This window comes from Maylandia zebra, linkage group LG5 (assembly GCF_041146795.1).
Source record: "Maylandia zebra isolate NMK-2024a linkage group LG5, Mzebra_GT3a, whole genome shotgun sequence".
NCBI lineage: Eukaryota > Metazoa > Chordata > Actinopteri > Cichliformes > Cichlidae > Maylandia > Maylandia zebra.
The window spans coordinates 13,042,763-13,066,572 of NC_135171.1; the positions used below are offsets into that span (position 1 = coordinate 13,042,763).

At 41.5% G+C, this 23,810-nt stretch overlaps 2 protein-coding genes across 4 annotated transcripts in view; both read left to right on the top strand.

Moving 5' to 3' along the window:
• Window positions 1-23,447, top strand: part of cdh4 (cadherin 4, type 1, R-cadherin (retinal)) — a 229,305-nt gene extending 205,858 nt beyond the window's left edge. For 2 of the 3 annotated variants that reach the window (XM_076883786.1, XM_076883788.1), the window contains 8 exons: window positions 2,732-2,917; window positions 3,258-3,511; window positions 7,042-7,193; window positions 10,705-10,941; window positions 11,974-12,207; window positions 12,325-12,464; window positions 20,825-20,989; window positions 21,489-23,447. In XM_076883786.1, the coding sequence (XP_076739901.1) occupies window positions 2,732-2,917; window positions 3,258-3,511; window positions 7,042-7,193; window positions 10,705-10,941; window positions 11,974-12,207; window positions 12,325-12,464; window positions 20,825-20,989; window positions 21,489-21,695 (1,575 nt within the window). In that variant the 3' untranslated portion in view covers window positions 21,696-23,447. The remainder of the gene's footprint in view (window positions 1-2,731; window positions 2,918-3,257; window positions 3,512-7,041; window positions 7,194-10,704; window positions 10,942-11,973; window positions 12,208-12,324; window positions 12,465-20,824; window positions 20,990-21,488) is intronic. The other variant, XM_076883787.1, reaches the window with a different exon arrangement.
• On the top strand, window positions 15,760-20,827 carry LOC143418591 (uncharacterized). Its single transcript, XM_076883789.1, has 5 exons — window positions 15,760-16,641; window positions 16,739-16,850; window positions 17,167-17,255; window positions 17,368-17,540; window positions 17,704-20,827. Exons 2-5 carry the CDS (start codon window positions 16,795-16,797, stop codon window positions 17,731-17,733), a joined length of 348 nt encoding a protein of 115 aa, XP_076739904.1. The 5' UTR covers window positions 15,760-16,641; window positions 16,739-16,794; the 3' UTR covers window positions 17,734-20,827.
• Window positions 23,448-23,810: the final 363 nt, after the last annotated feature.

Sequence of the window (23,810 nt, forward strand, 5' to 3'; positions counted from 1 at the left end):
CTACCTACTGTACTGACTACAGCACGTGTAGCATCACATCTTCACTTTCTGAGTAGTTTATTTCTAAAAGCTCCCTTATTTTACCTTTGTTAGCATAAATTTGTACTTGCGAGATCATAGCTGCCAGGGTTTTGTCTTAAGTCATGTAATATGTGTACTATACCATGTCTTATCAGTATTTGGAACTGTTTTCAGTGCACCATCAGGGACACAAAGAGCTCTTTAGTATTGTTTTGCTCTAGCTTTAAAACTAAATACTGCAGTAGCAGGTTTGTCATCTGTGGAAGTCACCACGTTCCCCCACATATTTGAATATAGTCACTGGCAAGGATATCTCTCTTCTAACTAATAGTGTTTATGGAAGTGAGTAGAGACCAGCCACATAGTAGTACGCCAAACAAGAGAACTTGTAGATGCTCACATACCGTGGAGGGACGTTAAAATTCGTGCCTGCACCTTCAAACTTAAGATATGAAGGATCATACCTGCTTTATTTTTAAGTTTTCTAGCTTCTTCCAGAGGAAACAGACGTGGAGGCTTCTCACTGAGCACTGATAGCTGTGGTAAATGGTTGAATGAGAGCCTTCCAAGCAGTAGCAGACACACGCTGGGTGGCCACGGCCATTGTAGGTTATAGTCTAACTATTTTAATGTTTATGATCTCTCTTGGCTGCCTAAAACACATTTTCCCTGTAGCACGTAGCTAGGATTATGCAATCTGCAATCTACTGACAATTTTACACATTGTAACTTTAAAATGTCAGGTTTTTGCATTTTCACTATATACTGTACTACCACATTAAATGTTTGCATAGTACACAACATTTAAAAGAAAATATGAATTAAAGAAAAAAAGTATGCTTATTAACAACTTGTACAGCTGATGTGTGAGTCCAAGAATGGTTGTAAATTTAGCCCGTCCATCATTACGTTTTCTTCATTGTTTTCCTGACAAGCAAAGGGAGAGCACAAAGAGAAGGACAGGAACCGAATACGTAGTTCAATCCCTGTGATAAACACTACATCGCTGTTTAGCCGTGATATAAAGGATGTCTCATACTGGGTAAGAGCTTAATAAAAGATAGGATTGGCTATTGTTGTTAGAAATAATAGGTTGCTGAGCCATTAGACTTACTTTTATTCTGAGCTAAACGTATTAATGTAAGCATATTAGCCTAAAATCAGAGGATGTAGTGCACAGCTATTGACTATAAATCTTTCATGCAGCCAGAATGCAAACGGTTTGGATAAACTGTGTGATTCATAATTTACACCTGTAGATGTTTCAGTATTCACCTTCATCCCGCTAACTGTCACTCGTAGCCGAAGTGGCCTATCTTGCTTTTAAGCCAAAATAGTCACGGCTTCAAAAGATCAGCCTCTAAGAATAATTCATGTTTAAAAAGAAAGAGCAAATGAAGTTTGTGTGTGAATCCTTATGAAGCCAGAATTAGTTACACCAACAAAAGCCTTTTATTCTATAACTGAAATAAAAGTATCATAACTTCTTTTCCTTGTAACTCAAAAAGAATAAAATCCTACGGAAACTCTCGAGTCTGTGTCTCTCGTGGCTTATCAATAGGGCCACATTGCATCTCGGAGAGTGGCCATTTAGAATGGGCCATCCTCTATAGTCAGGAGCATTGTGCATGCCTCCAAGGGAGCATATTCCATTTGGCGCTCTGACAGCGTGGCCAAACAAGCTTGGAAGGTTTGTGGTGGCGTTTAGGCTAAAGCCCAGGGTGAAAATAGAGGAGCCCATACACCGGGGACTCAGAGTGCATATTTAATTTGTTTTGTGCTTATCAGCCCAGCAGGGGGAACAGGAGAAGAGGAAGCAAGGAGGGTGGGAGGGAGTGGAAGAGAGGAATCTGTTGGTTTGGATGCTGCTTTAATCCCACGATGATGAAGCCATTAAAATGAACAGCAGCTGGCAGACTCACACCATAAACAAGCTAACGCTTCACAAGAGGAAACACTGATTATCATGTGACATAAGAGCTTTCGCTGCATGTGCGTGTGTGACTACCTTCGTGTGCTCAGTAGCCAGATCAATCCCAGTAGACGGGGAACTGTATCCTATTGCACTGTAAAGTCTTCTTTCGGCTCTGCAGCTGTCACCAAGTTTCCTCCAGAGTTAGTTCAGAGGGGAGTTGTTTCAGATTGCAATATAATGAAGATCATTAGCCAAAGATTATTCCTACTGCTGCTTTAATTACAGTACTTATCTAATTGCTTATTAAGACCTAGATTTGGTGAATGCACAGAATCTAAATTGAATGGGTAAACACTTAATTGAACAAATCCATTAGTTTAAATAAAGAGTTTCATACGAGCAAGCGTTGGGAGGAATACGGGACTGCATTAACATAATGGAAGATATGATTCTCTATTAACCACATTTAAACAAATATGTCTCCTGGTTTATCTTTTTCTTTTCCCCTATGTTGTCTTTCTAATTCCCCCCCATTTGTTTTGCTTCCACTTTCAGTTCATGTTTTAATGTAATGAGCATTATTGGCTTGACCCTAAAAGCAGTTTGTTTTCATAATAACAATTATGTAAAATGCTAAAAGATTGATGATGGCTCCAGAATGTGCTTAAAATCTCACTAAATCAAGTTATTAACATTCATTAGCTGACTGCTTGAGGAGTATTAGCATAATGTTTCCTCTGCCATCCTCCCCTCCCTCGTGGTTCACGTGCTTCTTTCCTTCCTGGTCCCGCATAGTTTTCCGGGGAGGTTCCAGAGAACAAAGTAAACGTGGTGGTGACCAACCTGACAGTGGTGGACCGGGATCAGCCCCACAGTCCTAACTGGAATGCAGTCTATCGCATTGTCAGCGGAGACCCATCTGGACACTTCACCATCCGCACCAATCCCATCACAAATGAGGGCATGGTGACAGTGGTCAAGGTAAAAAATAAGCCTCCTTTCTCTGCACGCCGCCCTGATTGATGTGCCGAATGTTTGATAATTCTTCAAAACGGAGCCATACAGTCGTTCCCTTTATTATTCAGCTCCGCATCTTGTACCGTTCCACCTGCTGTGAAGTGCCAGATGCTGTGAAGGGCCAGACTGAGGACTATAGTTGCGCATTGTTTTTCGCTTAATTATATGTCATTTCTTAAATTGGTTAAAAATTAGAACTAATTTTGCAATCAGCCACGCTCATTTTCCCCCAATCGCTCATCATTAACTTTTCTGTATCGCTTTCTCCCTTCCGTCTCTCTCCCGTCTCTGTTTTTTTCTGTAGCCCGTGGATTTTGAGATGAATCGTGCCTTCATGCTAACTGTGGTCGTGTCCAACCAGGCCCACTTGGCCAGTGGCATCCAGTCCTCGCTTCAGTCCACAGCAGGTGTAACCATCTCTGTGCAGGATGTGAATGAGCCGCCTGTCTTCCCCGTCAACCCAAAAATGATTCGCTTTGAAGAAGGTGTGCCAGCAGGGACCACTCTTACCGTGTTTGCGGCTCAAGACCCGGACCACTTTATTCACCAGACTGTCAGGTATCGCACTTTAAAGAACATCGCTTTATCTTAAAATGCTTAAATTATGTCAAATTCTGCACTGATGCCAATATTTAGTACTTGTTTATTTCTTTTGTTTTTATTGCTATTTATTCCCCCGGTTTTTAGCCCATTACCACATCAACCTATGTATGAAAAAACACCGAAAAATTATTTGTTTAAGAATTTCATTAAACTCCATGCAGGATGTAAGAACTACAAAGTGGGACAAAATGGACTGGTGCTTTTGTATACCCTTTCTACTCACGTTGGGAACTCAGAGTTTTTTACTGTCTCATTCACCCAGTTGGACACACAATGCTTTTACCTACATCTGAGCACTAACACACACACACATGCACAAATACACTGCAATGGATGCATCAGGAAGCACCTCAGGATTCCACAGGTGCCCCAAAAAAAGTCCACATGCTGCTAAAATCCAGGATCAAAAACAGGTACTTTTAGGCTGACGCTCTTTCAACTGAGCTATTTTAGCTTGTGCGTCTTATTTGGCTGTAGACGGATGGAAAGTGTCTTGTAAGTTTATAAATCTGTGCTTGTGCATCTAAAACCCAATAAAATGCATTTTCCGACCTAACCACTATGAAGTTGCAAAAACAAACCGAAAAGAAAACTTTTCTATATAGTATATTCAAAGCCAGGGATATAAGCAGATTCAGAATATATGGAGTTGTGTCCAAGTCTTGTACAATAGACTGAGGGAGTACTTGATATTCATGTAAATCTCCAATATTTTGCCTACACTGTGTAGGTGTCTTCTCTGTCACCACTGTTTAATCAGAGCCGATCGCTTTCTTCACAGTTTATGCCTCTTCGGTGACATTCTCAACTGACCCCCCCCACCCACATCCCAGTTACCTCCCTGTTGCCAGGCGACTGGTGTGAAGAGGTCATCCTATAATGAGTTGGACACTGTTTGTCTGCCCTGCTTAGATCCCTATCTTCCTCCTCATTGATCCCTCCCTCCATCCTTCCTAACTGGGATGACACACTGCGGGCATCATGCCATCCAGGCATTGACCCTATGTGACAGAAACTCCCACATGCTCACTAAGGTCCGGCAGCACTGTTCCACTCCATCGCCAGCTCCAACGAGAGAGATTGATTTTTCTTAATGTCAGTAAGACGGCCACTTCCACCGAGAAACCCAGTGGAAATGTTACTGAATTGATAGCGAGGGAGGTTGTGGGAGAAGTACACACACACACACACACATATATATATATATATATATATATTTTTTTTTATATATATATATATATACTGCACAGAAAAGTGAGCAATAGCCACATCTCAGGTTTCCTCTCCTAAAAAGACATGTCATGCAAACCAAGTGGGCTGAGCTGTTCTGCCCTTTGAGAGAAGTAACTCCTCTTTTGCTCCTTTTTTTCTCTCATCCAGCCCTCCTTCCCGCTCCGACCGACCCTGTCGCTTTCTTCCCCGTCAGTCTGCGTGTCTGTTATTGATGGGAGCTCAGAGCTTCTGTCTTCTCCAAAGCCGCGTGCCAGCAGACACTCAGCTCACGACAGCCCCGTCTGCACTGCTGATGCTGCTGCTGCCGCCGCTGCTGTTTTATTCCTTTTGGGTGACCTCACTTGAACCCCCTGCACAATATGCACAAAAAAGAAAGAGAAATGCGCAAGAGCAGACACACAGCCACATGCTAAAGTACACAGGAGGAACCGCCAAGTATGACTGAAAGGCCTCTGTGTGAGCAGTGGTTGGGAGAGGAGCCAGATTGTGTGTTTTTTCAAATGTTTCTGAATGTTATGCTTTTTTCTCTCCTCACGGGAGGAAAGAAAAATGAAGATGATGTGAGGCCATGTCTGCTTGCCAGATGATGTTGTTTGATGTGCTTTAACTGGTAGCTAAACGCTAAATTAATGGGAGTGTGTTCTGGTATTTATTTTTGATTTTTAGATATTAGCCCTCACAGCTGAGAATATGTCCTTAAATCTTCACTTATAAATGTCTTAGTTTAAAGCTTGGTTCCAGGTTTAAAGGTGTATTTCATCAATTCATCTTATGCTGTCTAGAAAGTTAGGATCCTAACATTTTCATTCTGCAACAACGTGCATGACGTCTGAGACTAGATCCTCCATGCCTCTTAAATGCAAGCGCCGTGTGAGAGATTTTCTGAGCAAGCTGTTCCATGACAGCAATCCTGATAGCCATGTTTGGGATTTGGAAGATGTAGAGCTGCAAAAAGACTACTGTCAATGCCAGTCACAGATATGGATGGTATAAAAATCAGTTGTCATCTGCAGATGTCTTTCACATAACAAACAGAGGTAATATGACTCTTTCTGCTGCAGCAGCAGTGTGATGTGATCCTTATAAAATTGGGGAAAAGAAACAATCTTAACCGCCTTTTTGTTTAATTGGTATTAAGTAAAGCTATGTTAATACATTAGGGTTAAAGCTTAAGGCGTGATTCTTGTCAGAAGGAAAAAATCCAATGAAGTATAGTAAGATATTTCGCTCTGCCAGCTGGAGGTGACATCTTGTTGGCACAGGAAGGAGATGAGCGTGCCAGGCATCCTGCGCAAATACCATAATGTAACCTACGGGGCAACATCACACCTTGGCTAACACAGCATGACAATTTCTTTGACTAGAAATTCTGTTTATTTTCATTTGCTTGTTTGCTTTTCTCAAGGAAAAAATAAAAAAGCTGTTAAAAAGCATAATGATAATGAGTGCACCTGCCTGTCCTCCTGCTTATCTAATTTATCTGTTTCATATGTGTGCCAGCCCAGAACTGTGTGCATCTTTAGCTGTAGGTGGAGTTAGTTTTGTGGATGCCTGTGAGCCTCTGGCTAACTAGTGTCAGCTCTCAACAGACTTCTTTTAATTAAGCCCCCTTTCACCAACTAAGCTTATTCAGAAAAAAAAAAGCCTCTGATCTCTCTCACCGCCTCTTTTTTTCTTCCTGTGTCTCTCACACCAAATTCCTGTCATTATGCTGACGCGCATACACACACGTGTGCGAGCACACACACATATTCACAGTACCAACTAGCGAGAGTTCTTCTTGTCCGGAGTTAACCATTTCTCATTAGACCTGAGGCACTTCCTGCGCTGTGCAGCTGTCACTTTCAGTTTTGTGGACGCTTCAACCCGTGACTCCGATGAGAGCTGCCGTGGCGTTTGTGTGGGTACTAAGAGCTGTGAAGTTGTTAAGAGTGCTGCTTGGCTGTTCCGCATATGGGTTTGGGTTTTCATCGGTCTTCATGCTAATGAGCTGCAGCTATGATTAGCTCGGTGAACATATGTTCCACTCTCCATGTCACTGTAATATTTTAAAGGTCCTTGGCTGGTTTTGCTTACTCGGGTAATGAACATTCAACCTGATAATGGGTACTTTGGATCAACAAAATAAAAGATTCAGAGCCGCTGGCATTCAAGTAACAGTTGGTATAAAAGTCATTATGTGGCTCTTGTATGTGCGTATTTATCTTTGGATTTAATGACATGTCTTTATTTTTCCATCTCTGTGCATGCAGGTACTCTAAGTTATCAGATCCAGCGAACTGGCTGAAGATTAACAGGACCAATGGTCAGATCACCACCATGGCCCTGCTTGACCGGGAGTCCATATATGTCAAGAACAATGTGTACGAGGCAACATTCCTGGCATTCGACAATGGTAAGTCTGGTAAGTCAGGCTGACTGTATCAGTTGTGATGATTTACAGTAGCATGTATGTAACAGTAGGTTGCAGTGGCATGTTTTAACCATCTTTTGCAATCTTATCCACCTCTTTGGTTCACATTCACATATTTCAGTAGCTGTTGGATGAATTCCCATGCAATTTGGCCAGAGAGTTCCTGAATTATAGGCTTAGATTTGGGGTTTTAACTGGAATATTTCAAAGAATTTTAAAAGGACGGAAATGAAATGTCAATATTATCAGGATGAACTGTTAGAGCTTTGGCCATTTCATAGTGTGATTTTTAGTCTTGCTTGTTTCCAGTGATCCCAATATCAAAAAGGTTTTATTATCACGCATCATCAACCCGAACAGGTCACAGCATAATCAAGTAATGTTTTCTCACACAGAGTTCTTCCTTCTTTGGCAGGGATCAGATATTATGACTGGGATTATTAGGATTAGACTTTAAGGTGCATCTGTATTATATTATACTGTGGCTTCCGGGAAGGTGTTTCTATTGACAAAACAGTTTAGGGTGATTGCAGAGTCTTAGCAGTGGCTTGCATAAAGCAGCTCTCAAATCAAGTCAAGTCGATTTTATTTGCATAGCCCAATATCACAGATTTGCCTCAGGACGCCCTCTGCTATTACACCGTGGATATGGTTAAGAAAAAGCAATCTAAATTAAACTTTGATAGGGAAAAAATAAACAAATGGTGAGCACAGAATAGTGCACGGTACACAGTGAATTCTGAACATGTTGGGATGCTCTGTAAAATTGAAATAAAATCAGAATGCAGGGATTTGCAAATCTTATAAACCCATATTTTTTCATTGTAGCACATAAAAAGGATATCAGATTACTGCTGCATTAAAAATATTAACTCACCTTGAATTCAAAAACTTGCGACAGAGGATCAAAAGGCTGAATAAGTAGATGGTAGTAAGAGAAACAGATGGAGTAATGTTCTTCAGCTAATCAGGTTAACTGGCAACAGGTCAGTAACATGACTGAGGTTCGCCAATCTGCAAATTCTGGAACAGTTTCACAATAATGTTTCACAGTGTAAAATCCAAGACTTTGAATATCTCATCATTTACAATACATGCATGTAATATCATCAAGAGTCTGAGAATTTAGAGAAATCTCTGTGTGCAAATATCAGTATTGGATGTCAGTAATCTTTAGGTTGAATTTGAGATTTGTTACAACTGTGCAATTTTCCTAGCAAAATATGAAGAAACGAGGTTTGGCTCAAGATCTTTGCACCGTCATGTAGATGTGCATAGGGCATGGGGCGACGGGTGATTAAAAATGAGCAAACATCAAATGAAAGCTCCATGTAAACAAGCAAACTGTTGTGAATTTGCAGCACTGAAAATCATTAGAAGGAAGCTGTAAGGGTTAAATATGCCATATACGTGATACTTTCCAACCAGACGCTGTATGTAGTGCAGATAAATTGTGAATGATTCATACACTGCACTGTATAAAGTATCTAAAGCCGCAGTGACCTTCATGCTCATGTCTCTTATAGAAAAAAGGATCTGTCAGGGAAGGTTCTGTGTATCTGTTTCTGCTGCTGCAACAATGTATGAAGACAAAGAACTGAACCACTACAAATAGAGATGCTTGCCCTGGGTGTAAGTAGGAGGGACCCAGGTGTTTTTACTCTAGTGAGAAATGAGGGATTGGTTGCCCTGAAGCACACCAGCTTAAGCTCAAAGTGTTGACTGCCTACCGATTCTAGAGTCCAGTGTCAACAAGGGGATATATTCCACTTTGATTGAAATTCTCTTTACTTATTCTCCTCAAGCGAAGCGTAAGAAGCAACAAAGCACCCAGCCAATCATAACAGACAAGACGGTCGATAAGCCTTGGGGCCCGGAGCAACAGACCTTTACATAGTTGATGCACCAAGTTACTGTCTGACAGTGGAAAAAAAGTTAAAATACAGCACTGATGAACTGCTGGGGTAAACTCTTTCTATGCAGCACTGCTTTAGTCATTTAGTTCAGTTCGCTGAAAATCTGAGAAGGAAGCTGTCGATTGAATACCAAGGCCACAACAAATTACTGTTTGTTTAACAGAGCGTCGCATGTGGTTCCTTCATCTGTAGTTTGGGGGTTGCACTGCTATGGAGAATTGCATTACTAAATTACATTCATTGGCCTCTTCATTAGGTACACCATGCTAGTAGCCAGTTGGAACTTCTTTTGCCGACACAACCGTTTTAATCTATTTAGCATCCATGATGTAAAGTCCCCGTTCCATCAGATTCCATAGGGGAACTGTTGGACTGAGGTCTGGTGACTGTGGAGGCCATTTGAGTACAATGACCTTCTGCTGCTGTAGCCCATCTGCTTCCAGGTTCAACGTGGTGTTCTGCATGCCTTGGTTGTGATTAGGCTTTTTCAGCCCATTCTCTGTAAACCCTAGAAATGGTTGTGCAGTATAATCCCAGGAGATCAGCACGTTCTGAAACTCTCAACCCAGCCTGCTTAAATTACCTTTCCTCCTCATTCTGATGCTTCAGCAGGCCGTCTTGACCATGTCCACATGTCCAAACGCAATGCTGCCCTGTGTAAGCATCGTTTTTAATCTGTTGCCACAGTTGCCGTACATACAGTCTGAGAGTTAACACCGTGCACATTAGAGTTCAACCTCATTACACACATTTTCACTCTTTTGAAGTTGCTCTAGCTTGAGACGGACCGCAGCACAACTTCAAAATCAATCTGACTTTTTGACAGCAAGCAGTACACTTGGAAAAACAATGAGGTGCTCGTTCCCAGCACCATGTTGTACAAAATCAAGTGAAACAGTGGCAAAAAAAAAAAGTATATTTCTAAGTCAGGAAGACAGCAGTACTGTAATCAAACCACATTGAAGGTTTTTTTTTTTTTTTTGCTGTTAACAATGCAATAAACATCAAAAACATTTCTTCTAACCTTATTCCGTTCTGTTCTGGTCTGGCAAGCAGAAGAAGTTATTATGAGCTTGTACTTCTGGATGCAGTGAAGGGGTTAGCATTTGAGTTGTTTCCCAGTAGGCTTTCCAGAGTGCAGATAACAGCAATCTTTATGTGAGCGCTTTCCCCACCAATGTGAGTCTCGCCTCGGCTTTTCTCTGAAATACAAGGACTAAAACATTTATATGTCCTTTCATTTGCTGTTTGGTGTTCGGTGCTCCACTACAGATGTATACAGCATTGTCCCTCCACGTTCACCCACTTGTAAACAAAACGTCTTGTTTTTTTCCTTCTGTTGTTTCTTTGGCGCCCATCTCATTTTCTCAGTTCCACACCTGAATCAGCTCGAAAAATGAGGCAAAAATGGAACGAATGTTTTGCCGTCTTCTGTAGCATTCTCGTCAAACTGCCTTTTTTGGGGGGCTTTGTTCTCTTTCTCCAATCATTTCATCTTCACTGCTCTGCCTCACTACTATGTTGTTATCTCACCATCTCCTCCTTTGATCTCTCTGTCTTCTCTCTTTCTTCTTGCCTCCCCTCAGGTTCGCCCCAAGCCAGCGGGACAGGAACCCTCCAGATCTACTTGATCGACGTAAACGACAACGCGCCCGTGCTGATACCCCGGGAGGCACAAGTGTGCGAACGAGCACGCCCCAACTCTAGGATCAACATCACAGCTTCTGATGCTGATGCCGACCCCAACATAGGGCCGTTTGTCTTCGAGCTGCCTTCTTTTCCTGCAAGCGTTCGACGAAACTGGACCATTTCCAGGCTGAGCGGTATTAGTCATTATACACTGTGTTTAATAAAGTTTGGTCTCGCGAACTGGACCCTTGTGAGGTTCATTTTTAAGTGCTGTGGGGAAATGACACATCATCATTCTGAATGAAACCATAAACCTCTCAGCAGAATAACTGGCAGCATTAATCGGGGGGATCGCTATCAGCTATGAGAGAAGTCCAAGTTTAACAAAATGTCTCACGAAGCTCACAGTGAGAGATGCGGGTGCCATCCGCTGTTGACGTACGATCTATTGTTTGTGACAAATGAGATCCATTCATCTCTCTGTCCCCCGAGCATCCAATCTGTCACCTAATCCACCCAGATGGATGTATCACAGCAGTTGTCTTGAGGACAAATCTGATCACATACCTGGATTCTTTCCCCGCTGAGGCTCTCGTCTTAGCTTGACTGAGTGATAAATGCTGTAGGTTATACAGCTGTACATTTCAGTTTTATGTACAGTCATGTGGAAAAGAAAGCTTTCACAGGATTTGTTGCACTCCTGTGAAAAAAACATAGATGTTTCAGTACTTTGTAGCATCGCCTTTAGCAAAAATACCTTAAAGTAATCGTTTTCTGTATGACTTTATTAGTCTCAGTCATCAAGGAGGAACTGTGGCCCAGTGTACTTTACATCGTTGGTTCAGTTCATTGAGGTTTGGGGGAATTTATTTAGCTCTCCTAAGATTCCATATTCAGGTTGAAGGTGGACTTTGGCCCATTGCAGCAGCCTAAAATACTTTGGTATACAGAGGCATTCATGGTTGATTCAGTGGCTTCAAGGTGCCCAGGCTGCAGAACAGCACAAATCATCACCCCACCACCACCGTGCTTGAGAGTACGACAGCATTAGGTGTTTGTGCTGCACTGTGCATTATGGTCAAATATCTCCAGTCATGTAGTTTATTCAGTTTATTAAACCTAAGTTGTGCTGCCATGTTCTCCTAAGAACCCTTCCAAACAATCCACACTTGTTTATTTTTAATTATACTGTTATTACATTTGACATGCTAACTCTTGCTCTGCAGGTGACTATGCTCAGCTGCGGCTTAGGATTCCCTACCTGGAAGCAAGTGTGTACGAGATTCCCATAATTGTGTCAGACTCGGGAAACCCTCCACTGTCCAACCGCTCTGTAATCAGGGTCAAAGTGTGTCCGTGTGATGATAATGGGGACTGTAGTGCCACGGGAGCCGTGGCAGCTGCTGGCCTTGGCACTGGGGCCATCATTGCCATACTCATCTGCATCATCATACTACTCAGTGAGTACAACAAATACTGTCTGATCTTTGAGAGCTGCATGGTTTTAACAAAAATCAACGTTAATTATTGGCAAACAGTTGCTGTTCTTCGTTTTAAAATAATCTTTTTTATTGTAGGCATGGTTCTGCTGTTTGTGGTGTGGATGAAGCGCAGGGAAAAGGAGCGACAAGCGAAGCCCCTGCTGATTGACCCTGAGGATGACGTCAGGGACAACATCCTCAAGTATGATGAAGAGGGAGGAGGAGAGGAGGACCAGGTACTGTGAAACATGAATTTTCAGCTTTTTGTTTAGTGATGGTGTTTACTGACTTAAAATCCTCTGAAATGTATTGTTATATTATCTGACTTTACACATGGGAAATTTCTTTGGTCTCTACAGTGCATTGACAAGTAACAAGTGAAACAAGCTCTAGACCTGTTCATGCATGTGCAGAAGCCCTTAGACATTACACTAAGGAGGTGCATATGTCCACTGCAGTCAGATCAGACATTAAACAGTGTTTAACCTGCCAGCTCCACAGTACAAAGACTGTGTGATGTCCAGTTGCATCTGTTTGAGAACAGCGTAGATAATTGTCCAGTGGATTCACAGCAACTGAGTGTACATCCTGTGTCCTGCCTTATTGATTAAATCATTAATAGCGTTGTCTAGCAAATGTCAGAAAACAGGGAAAGGCAGTCACAATTACAACACACAGCTGAATATTTACCACAGATTCAGAATATTCATGTTATTTCAGCATGACTGGGCAATAAAATATTCTGTGAAATCATGCATTCATGCATAAGAATGTAACTGTAACTTTGGTTGTAACTGTAACTTTGGTCGTTGCTGTGCTTTTTTTGGAAGTCGAATTTCCCAGAGGAACCCACCCGAGGGATTAATAAAGTTCTATCTTATCTTATCTTAAGAAAGATAAGCATTCATACTTGAGGTTAAACCCTGCAAACATTTGGCATTTTTTCCAGTAAAACATTTGCAAGAATAATTAAGTTGTGGTTTTCATGAAAATATAAGTAATAATATTTACAATCAGAAGTTTAGGGTCTCTATGTTGCTGTTCTATTTCGCCACCCAACATTCACCTCTCTTCAAAGAGAGCAAAATGAAACCTAGAAACCAAATACTTCAGCAGGGTTAGACAAATAAACGGACACAACAACAGGCAACAACAGTGATCCAAAAAAAACAAAAAGTCAAAATTAAATAGAAATTAAAAACTCATCAGAAAATACAAAACTATACTAACTCTGCACTAAGCTGTGGCGGACACCAGTGTGCCGAGCCAGAAACATGCAGGAAGAAGGAACATGCCTCCACCAATGCCCGAGGCCCCACCGAGACCCAGCAGATGCCAGATAGCCCATCCCAGTCCCACTCAGGCAGCACGGACAGCCAGGAGGAGGAGTCCACAGCTCTTCAGGAGCTGGGAGACAGCAAATAGACCAAAAGCCCAGGAATGACACCAGCTGGCACAGTGAGGGTGCCAGGGCACACACAGGAAAGCCTAACCACACAGAGCGCCTACCCAACCACCCACACCTACAACCCCTCCACTCCTCGACAGAGCAGAACACTGCCATGAAGCTCCTGGCACACAATCTTTGAGCTGACTATAATGACAAGGAAGTTAATGACACAGCAGAGCATTTAGTACTTAAAAAATGCTCTGCTATCTGCAGATAGCAAGGAGACATTGAACAGATGTTGATTTTCCATCTGAACCATCAGAATCGTCAGGATTGAAATGTCAACACAAAACCAATGTTGAAACAACATTGAAATACTGATGAAACCTGACACTGACATTGAAATAACATTGATTCACTGTTGTTCTGTCATCGTTGATTGTTGATCTATTTATAGTTGACAAGGTGACAACAATCACGTTGAAAAACCATCGATTTATGGTTGAGCGGGAAATTAAAGCTGCTACCACTTGGACTATTCCGCAGCACCCCTATCACATTGGTACATCCCTCCAGGTAACCATTGTCTTGTACAGTAGAGCGGGACATTAGATTTACTCTCAGCGGAATTGACCGGAGAAGGTATCAGTTCATGCAGTGCACTGGCCTGCACCACGATTAGTATAAGGTAAGAATGAATGACTTTTGTTCTATTCGTTATTTCCACGGTTGCATTTGAATAACAGTAAAAAAAACAAAACAAACTTGTTAATGTAAAGTTTCGGATAAAATGTGGGAGCCCGAAATTGTGTCTACTTTCATCTTACAATCCGGCAACAAATAAATTGCACTGCAAACAAAGTCTATCAACAAAGAAAACATTTTCGTTTCATACTTTTCCGTTATATTCCCTTACAAAGCTAGCTTTAACGCTTCGAGGGTTCCTTTGTTCTTGCTTCGCCTCGGCGCTTGACCCAGACTTTCACTCTGTAGTTGCTTTTTAGCATAGTACTACAAAAAATTGTAAATCTGTGATATATGATTGATAAACGTAAAGGTAACTGTATAAATGTGTTCAATGACTTTGTTACTTTTAATGATTGGTGAGCACCCGCTTCGATTCGCACTCAATTCAAACTTTACGCTGCACGCTCACCTAACTTGCGTTTGCACCTTTTGTCCACACGTAAACTGCGTTTAGCATGTGTGGACGAGGAAGACGGAGAAAATGCAGCGTCAAAGGTGTGCGCCTATTTTGACGCCACACTGTGCGCCAAGTTTTTGTCTCGGTGCCATGAATAGTTGGGTTGCGGTCACGTGGTTCTGATGACGTGCGGAGGCAGCGCGATTTTTGAGTGGAGGGCGGAAGTAAACATGGAGGACACTGTGGAGAGTCAGGAGAGCAGCTATTGTGCAACTTTAGACCCCGTTTCTCAGGAGAGATATAAACAGATAGTTAAAAAATATATCGGACGTGATCCGTATTCTTTGAAAATGTCCGAATACACCACAGAAGTAAAGGATTTGCCTACTATCGAGGCTGTGGATATCACCAACTACTTGGTCCTCCAGACTTCTTACTACACTAGGCAGCAAATGAAAGCTTTCAAGAGTCTGGAGGCGTACAATTTTTTTGTCAGCGGGTGGGTCCACAACCTTGGAACAAAACGTCTCCGTGATGGATACAGTTTGGTGTTTGCAAGGGTGAGTGTTTGTTCTTATATTGCTTTATCTTAAACACGCTAACAGTTAGCGGTAGCGGCTTTAACGTCAACAAACATGCCACATCCTTAGGACTTCGTTAGAGTGACAGTTGTTTGTTTCAAGGTAAACCATTCTCAGCGGTCTGACGAGACACCTCTGAAGACTTGGGTAATTGCAAAGGAGGATGGAGAAGTGATTGCAGCTCATTGCAATTGTATGGCAGGGTTAGTAGCCTGTTCTCCACTGTCACTAGGCTCAAATCCGGGCTCTCAGCCGTCTGTTGCATATCCAAAATCGCCTCTGCACATCGATGCTGTTCTGCCTTAAGCTTCATTCTTTTCTCTCGTTTGAGAACTGATTCCGATCTGGGTTTTCGTTCGTAGCCGAGATTGACCGTCGGAGCCCAGTCCTCCGACTCTTCGTCATCCAAAGCACTTGGGCAGCCTATAGTCCCAATCAAGTCAATATTAGACTACTAACTTAAAAGCACTAAGTAAACGAGAATTTAACGACAACCTAATGCTAATAAGTTCGTTTGCAAACATAACATTACCTCTGACGAAGTGGTCGCTGCAGACACGGGCATTGGCAGACTCTGCTCCTCCCGACTGTAAACGTAAATTTAAAATCCATTTTTTCCTACATTTTTCGGTTAGAATTTTCCATTTTTCTCCTCTTCGTTGGGCTATTTTTGGTACCCTAAAATACCGTTTATCAGTTTCTCTGGTCGACCTACTGGAGCATCCGTAAACACAACAGGACATAGGCATTTTGCGTACTGTCTGTCTGTGATTTTGCGCTTATCTTTTTCACTTCCGACCGCCAGTCAAATTTCGCGCTTTACGTCGACGTCACGTCTACGTCAAATGAAACCTAGCTATTCCTACAATGGCAGACTTAGACAAAATACTGTTAATTTTATTATCTTCAGTGTTTAAATGCTTACATATACGGGTTTGCTTGTAATTGTTGCCTATATACATTTTAAGCTATTATTTATTATTTAGTTCAATCAATAGATCCAAGTTTTGTAGTGACTATGAAATATATTGTAATTATCTGTTTCCTGTTTATCCTAGACAGGGCAAAAAAGGACTCCAAATTAAAAAAAAAGATAAAAATGAAAGACTGGTGCATTGTGCAGTTTAGCACTGGTGGTACAGAAATAGTCCCTAGATCATGGATAAATGGGGAGAAATTGTCATGGCCTCCATATCCTCCGTGAGACACATTCAGGATCCACGACGCAGTAAAGAGGAGAGTTCATCCTGGTGCAACATGGCTCACCTATGCACCAGTCCGACTTCTAATAAGCCATGGTGGGTATCATCTGGATTGGTATTGTATAAATGTAACAATAACAAGTTTTTCGTGTCCTAATTTATGTCTGGCCATACATTGTGTTTGTACTTCCAGACACATTTCACGAAGCAGAACGCAGTCTTCAGAAATATCTAAGTGAACACTGTGATATGTCTGACCTTCAGTCCGAAGCTGAAACTCAGACCAGTCATAAAAGAAAGCACAAGTAAAACTTTTTTTTATTTCACAAACATATCTTTGATTGCTAAGAATTTATGATCTTGTCTTTTATACATATCTGTGGTGCTTGCATACTGCAATATCACCACATAATATAGTCCAAAAAGTGGAAGCTTGTAAACTTTTTATAAATGCAAAGCCGTGTACACTTGTGCACTTCAAAAATTCCTTGTATACTGTACCTTCTTGCACATCTCCGTTTCCTGTGTGTGTTGTTATAAATCAAACTGTAACTTTAGGAAAAAATATTCCAAAAGCACATTTGTAATTACTTATGACCATTTTCAACTTTTTTTCTTTAGACCAAATCCCCTGTACACATATAGTGACTCAGAGGATGAGCAGCCCACAAAAAAATGGTTTCCCCAGGCCCCTCGAGTGAAAATACCAGGTAATAAAATACTGTCTAGTGTCTTTGTACATATCTGTGTGTGACACAAGGAAACTTTTGATAAGTTGTCTGTATTCTTAAATACTTAAAAAAAATTATCTTTTTCTGTCAGACCTGCCGAGAGCTGTTAACGAACTCCGTGAGGAGGTCAGAGCCATCCGCAATACCGGCTGCAATGAATCGGTAGATGCTGGGGTACTGCCTCTGGATTTGCCCTTGCACAACATTGAGGAGCTAAACAATGCAGAGGCAGCTCTTCAATCACAAGAGGCAAATAAGGCAATGGTAAGTATATAAAGGTTATGTACACTTTGTAACTATAAAGTGTAATAGCTGTCAGATGTGATTTAAATACATAACAACGGCCTGTTGATTAAACACACAAGCACTTGCATACACATTTAAGACATGAGACACGCTAATTCCATCTCTTAAAATGTGTCTATAGGTGAGACGCTTTGCCTTGATTGGAGCCTGACGCAGCAGTTAGGGGCAAACTCTATGTCTGAGTTTGTCTTTGCACAAGCAGTGCAGAAATGGCTCCGATACGCCCCCGATCGTTTGGGTAGTGCAGGACGCACATCATGCAAAAAATTACAAACTTCTGTGAATCATGTAAACGTAAATAGGAAACTGTCTTTTAATAAAGCATTTAGCAAACGAAACATGCCTATTGACCTTTTTTTGTTTATTTTTTTTCTCTGTTACATCACATGCAATGCTTTCTTATTTTAGGATATTAATATTGACATGATACATTGTGAGACATTTGGGGTTTTTTTTATAAAGGGTGTCCAATTTAAGGAATAAGTACAATTATGTGTTTAGGTGGTTGAAGTATTGATGGAAACATGCAGTAGTTTAGTATTGGTTAAAATACCTATAAAGAAAGGTAGATTTCCAGTCATGATTTAACTGTTGTTTTAATAAAAAGCAACTGTGCGAAAGAGGTGGAAAATCAACACCATAGCTCAACAGTGTTTCAATATCAGAATCTGACATTGTTTCAATGTCAGCAGTATTAGAAAATATAACGTTGAATCAACGTCAGGTTTCAACATTGATTCAACATCAAAACCTGACGTTGTTTCAACGTTAAAAAAGGGTGCAAGAGTGACGTTAGGTCAACGTCACACTTCAACGTTGATTCAATGACACAGCCTGATATTGACTCAACATTGTTTCAATGTTTCCTTGCTATCTATATGCACCTCTGCATTCGATGTCATTGCCCTGTAACTCACATGGTCACTGTCTCTTTGCTGTGGTTCCTAAACACTTCCACTATTTACAGTTAATGATGAAATATCTGAGAGGGAAGAAGTTTTACAAATCGACTTGTTGTACTACGGCTCAAAATCTCATATCCCAATGTAAGAATTCTATCGTCCTGATAACGATATAAATCACAAAATGTAACATTTTCTGTAAATTCTGTGAATCTCGGGCAGCTCGACTGCACGTCATGTAGCTGGAGTCGAGTGTTTTAACAGATGCATGAAACGATACATTTTTAGACATAAATTGTAACGGCCGCCGTTTTCTTTGTGAGTATTTATTACACGGCGTGCTGCGGGGAAAAGCCTGTTCTAATGTTTGAGTCTAAAGTTTATTTTTTAGCACCTGGCGGCTCTTTTCTACTTCTCATCCGTAAATAATCTGCTCTTTCACGTGATTCAGTTTATTTTGAAAGGTCTCAACAGGATCTTGAGCTTTATTGTGAAAGGTTTATGTGGAACATAAACAAGCGGACACGCGAAGGTGTTACCGTCGCTGTTGCTAACGACAACGCATAAAAACAGGCGCTTGTCCGTCTGTAGTGTGGTTATATTAAATATAAGAGAAAGAGAGAACTTTAAGAAATTAATACAGCCACTACAGTGACCATCAAAACGCTGAAAAAATATTGCCGTAAACAGTTTATTTTACAACACCTCGAAACAAACGATAGCGTAAAATGAAACGATAGATATATATCCGATATATATCATTATATCAAACAGCCCTATGTTGTACCGTACTCGAGTTCATTGAGATCTTTAGCACATGATGTAACCTTATTAGTAATTCAGCCTCTGACAGCATCAAGTAGATTGCAACATGCAAAAGCCACTGACTAATATGTGCTGAGGAAAAATAAAAATATTGTTGATGCGCTTTTTTTTTTTAGCACAACTTTAGCATTTCCTGACAAAAACTGAAAGCAAGACTTCTTTGCTTTTTTAAGGTCTTCAAGTGGGTCATTCTTTGATCTAAAAGAAAAATCAATAAAGTCAGAGGCCGCAGAAGATTAGCTAGCACAACAGTAAAATTAGAGGATAAGAGGATAAACTTTATGGAGAATAAATACACTTTTCCAAATGTGAGTCACGCTTTCAGTCTGTCCTTCCACTTATGACACTCTTCTTTTTGCCCATAAACACCTACTCCACACCATTATCTCAGATCAGATTTTCATTTTTTAATTAAAAAAATCTTTCGACAATGAAGCCTTTGATTAATTCATAAATATATTATGAAGTATGCCTTTTTTAACATGCTTTTTTACTAAGCTCAGCTATCTTGTCCCACACCTGTGTGAGACTTCTGAAGGCAACACAGGGAGCTTATCAGCCAGTCATATTCATATTTATAGCTCTGAATTACTTATTTCTTAACAAAAAACTTGAAAATGTCAGAGCTGTAAACGTATTTGTAATAATCACAGGACATTCATCGGCTGTGCGTCATTTAGTTTTCCAGTTCATCATCAATGAAATGAGCATAAACTGGAACTACAAGTTTACAGTGTGCTCAGATTACTAAGCACATGAATTCAGCAAAGGGAGTTATTGTGTTTCTCATAAAGCCAAAGGAACAGATATTACCTACATTATCAACTACATGATGAGGGAGCGGACGACACACTGGGGAACACGCTTTAACAAAGAAATGTGATAGTAGCACATAAAGCAGTATACAGTATATCGCCATGAATAGCTCTAGGGGGCTACATCTATGAATAGTTGCTAGCGTTAATGCTATTTGTTCCATTTAAGCAGATTTTGGACAGAATCTGTGTGTGCTGTTCTGCTGTTCTCGTTGACAATGGAAGTTCACAGCTGGATCCAAAAAAAGAAACGGAAACAGCTCCGGGGAAAATGCTCACATTCAAAAGTCACTCTCTGATGGGCGTCTGACGCCATACCGCATCATTTCTGATCAGTGTGAAGCATGTACTGGCTCTTAAAACAGTACAGTATGACATTCAATATGCAGTAAAAGTACAGAATTACTTTGGAGTCTGGATTTGCACAGCTTGAGTCTGCCGAGCTGCAGGTTTAGAAAAGAGCTTAAACATTAGAAAGCCCAGTAGCACAGTTTCACAGCGGATCAGCTCTCACTGATGTAAAATGAGTGTACATCAAAGTCTTGGCAAAGAGACCTGCCCAACAACTACATTCCAAGTTGTACAATGAGCCTGTTCCCAATAAAAAATGTGCAGTATTACATGAGCTTGCAGTTAGAAAGCAGGTTATTATGATGATTATTCTAATCCTCACCCGTTTTCCCCCGTGGATTTTATGCAGGACTACGACTTGAGCCAGCTGCAGCAGCCGGAGTCTCTGGACCACATCATCAACAAGCCGACAGGGGTGCGCAGGGTGGATGAGAGGCCTGTGATTGCTGAGTCGCAGTACCCTGTCAGACCCAGTTTGCCCCACCCTGGAGACATAGGCGACTTCATAAATGATGTATGTCCAAGTTTAAAAACCTTTTTTCTGAAGCTCTGGTGTCGTGTTCTCATAGCCGCCTGTGTTTATTTTGGAATTAACAATGCCTCGTTGATGTGTTATAAAAGGGTTTACACATCAGTGGTTTTGAAGTTTGAAACATAATCTTTTTAATGGCCAACAATAGTTCATTACATATTATTGGTTTACATGTGTACTTGATTGTACTGGCATCGTCAGGGGCACCGCCAAACGTGCTTGCTCTCAGTGTATAGCATTCAGGCTGTGATGCAACATTAAAGTGTTCATGGGCGAATGAGCCAGATGAGATTTTATTTTTCATTTTATTGCACCTTTTACGGTCTAGCACACTTAACCTGTTGCTATGTGAAAAACGAGCTCCTCCATTATATTTCTGATGAGCAGCAGTTATTGGCCTAAGCCCAGTTTTACTAATTGAGCAGATAAAGAGGAGGTGCTCAGAGTGGGAGTTCAGCCTTTCTTGTCTTTGTGCCTCCAGGGTCTGAGGGCAGCAGACAACGACCCCACCGCTCCTCCCTACGACTCCCTGCTGGTGTTTGACTACGAGGGCAGTGGTTCCACCGCTGGTTCTGTCAGCTCGCTCAACTCCACCAGCTCAGGGGACCAGGACTACGACTACCTCAACGACTGGGGCCCCCGCTTTAAGAAGCTAGCTGACCTCTACGGAGGAGGGGACGATGACTGAGAGCGGCGCCGCGGGGCTGGGTGGGGTTGCAGATGGGAGAGGCGGGACCGGCTGGATGGACGTTGCTGTAAAAGCAGCAAGGAGTGGCCAACTACACGACGCAGGCTCCGTGTGAGGAATGGACCCATACATGGGCTGCATCCGTTTGCTCACAGCAACCAGGCCCGCAAACATGAATTCCGCTGCAACGCAACTGTATTCTGGCTTTATATATAAAAACTTTTTTTTTGTTGTGGCAAATTTGTAGTGTGATGTTTCGTTTTTCATTTTAATTTTCTTTTGTTTATCTCTCACTGCGCTGGATCCGGATGTCCCAAGGCGGTCATGAGAGACAGGAGCAGTGAATTTGTGCTTGGATTCATTGTTAAAAAGAAACAATGTCTCTCGCTTTAGTTTCACGCTGAAGAGTATGTTTTTGGGGAAGACGCTCTCTGACTCTCTCTTTAACTCTGTCAACTTGAATTTCCTTAGAACAGAAGCACTGTCATTTTATAAAGTGCCTTTTGTGGTGTGTTTTTTGTATCAGACTCCTGCTATCTCAGGATCGGTTGCCGTTCGTGCAGTACAGTGGAGACACTTCCCCCATTTCCCGTCGACCACCCCCCAACCCCACCCCAAACCTGCGCTCCTCAAACCGGCCCTGCCTGTCAATCTCCTCTCCTTTTTCACAGTGGTGCACATGAAACAACCCCAGCCGCCAGTCCCAGGAGGGAAGGACACAGCCAGGGCATACCATCGGATATCGTAACCCAACAAATTATGGCCTGAAGGAACCCACTAAGAGTCGCTAGAGGGAAGAGCACCCTCTTTTCCAAAGGTCTCCGCTGAAGTCCAACTTTCACATTGTCAACACAACTGCAGCGCCCGACGCTGACTTTGTGTGAGACCATTTTTATACATGTGGGGGGGGTTCTAATTTAGTGGAGAATGCCTGCCTTTCCTCTGTGGACACACAAGTTTCAGAGCCTATATGTTGAGACACTTGCCTGCCCTGTATGGTTTTGTGTTGCTTTCTCCACAGTGTAAAGCTTACGTAGGCATGATCTGATTAATCAGTGTAAGAACAAGAAACTTGAAATGACTTGGAACAAAGGTGTCTGAGGAAGATTGTTGGTTTGTTTTGGGGGGGGGGGGTCGCCTTGAACATTCCCGTTTTTTATAGCCCAACAAATGTATTAAAAGGTGCATGATTTTTTTTTCTCCAAATGTTTTACTCCAAGCACTTGTTACTCTGTGGTGAGAATGTGAAAATAGTCTGCAGAAGCTATATGAATATACTCTGTAAAAAGACACTGAGAAAATAAAAATACTGTAAGATACATATTTTTGAAGTATTGACATAAAAGTTGCTGCTCTCTCTCTGTGGCTCTACGGTGAGCTTAAGGGATTTTTTGGCCCATTCGTTTTTAATATGTGGGTATTTATGTTTTATTTTTTTGTCTTCTGTTGAAGCATATAATTGTTTTTTTTTAAGATGCCTGCTTATACTTTTTTTTTTTTTCCATAAAATACTTTGATCTATACTTTTTTTCTTTTTCTTTCTAGTGTATGAAGACATGCTCTTTCCATTTCAGTCTGTATTGTCTGTGACAGACGTGTTCCTTTTGTTGGCTTCTGGCCTTGGGACACTGGAACGTTCATTAGCCACGTCTGCTGATAGTTGTTCAATTAATCAGTGTGCTGCAATTCTTTTATTCATTCATCTAGATACTGAATGTGCGCTTCAGAAAATAAACAACACATGTTTTGAAAGCGTGCCATCATTTTTTTTGGAGGTAAATAAGGCATCTTATTTAGGACGGGTGTCAACAGTGGGAATAAAAAAACTCCCTTTTACCAGGAAGTATCTCTGGCAGAACCAGGCTCAGAGAGGGGCAGCCATCTGTCGTTACCAGGATATTTAAATTTCAGTGGCAGCCAATCAGAAGAAAGTTGTGCATTCCCTTAGAGAAGAGGAACTAAAATGGTTTTAGACCGACCCTGTGGTGAGCGGCTGCACCACTCTCACCTACTTTATTAGACTCCAAGAATAAAGACATGCAGCTGTAAATGAGCATGATAGTTCTCCTTTCAAGTCAGTATTGGTACGACTTTATTTCTAAAGTGCTCTGTAAA

Bases quoted from the DNA above. Each gene is read 5' to 3' on its own strand.
- LOC143418591 (XM_076883789.1), top strand. From the start codon at position 16,795: ATGTCTGACCTTCAGTCCGAAGCTGAAACTCAGACCAGTCATAAAAGA. The intron at 16,851-17,166 runs GTAAAACTTTTT...TTTTTTCTTTAG, and splicing joins AGTCATAAAAGAAAGCACAA to ACCAAATCCCCTGTACACAT. The intron at 17,256-17,367 runs GTAATAAAATAC...TTTTTCTGTCAG, and splicing joins CCCTCGAGTGAAAATACCAG to ACCTGCCGAGAGCTGTTAAC.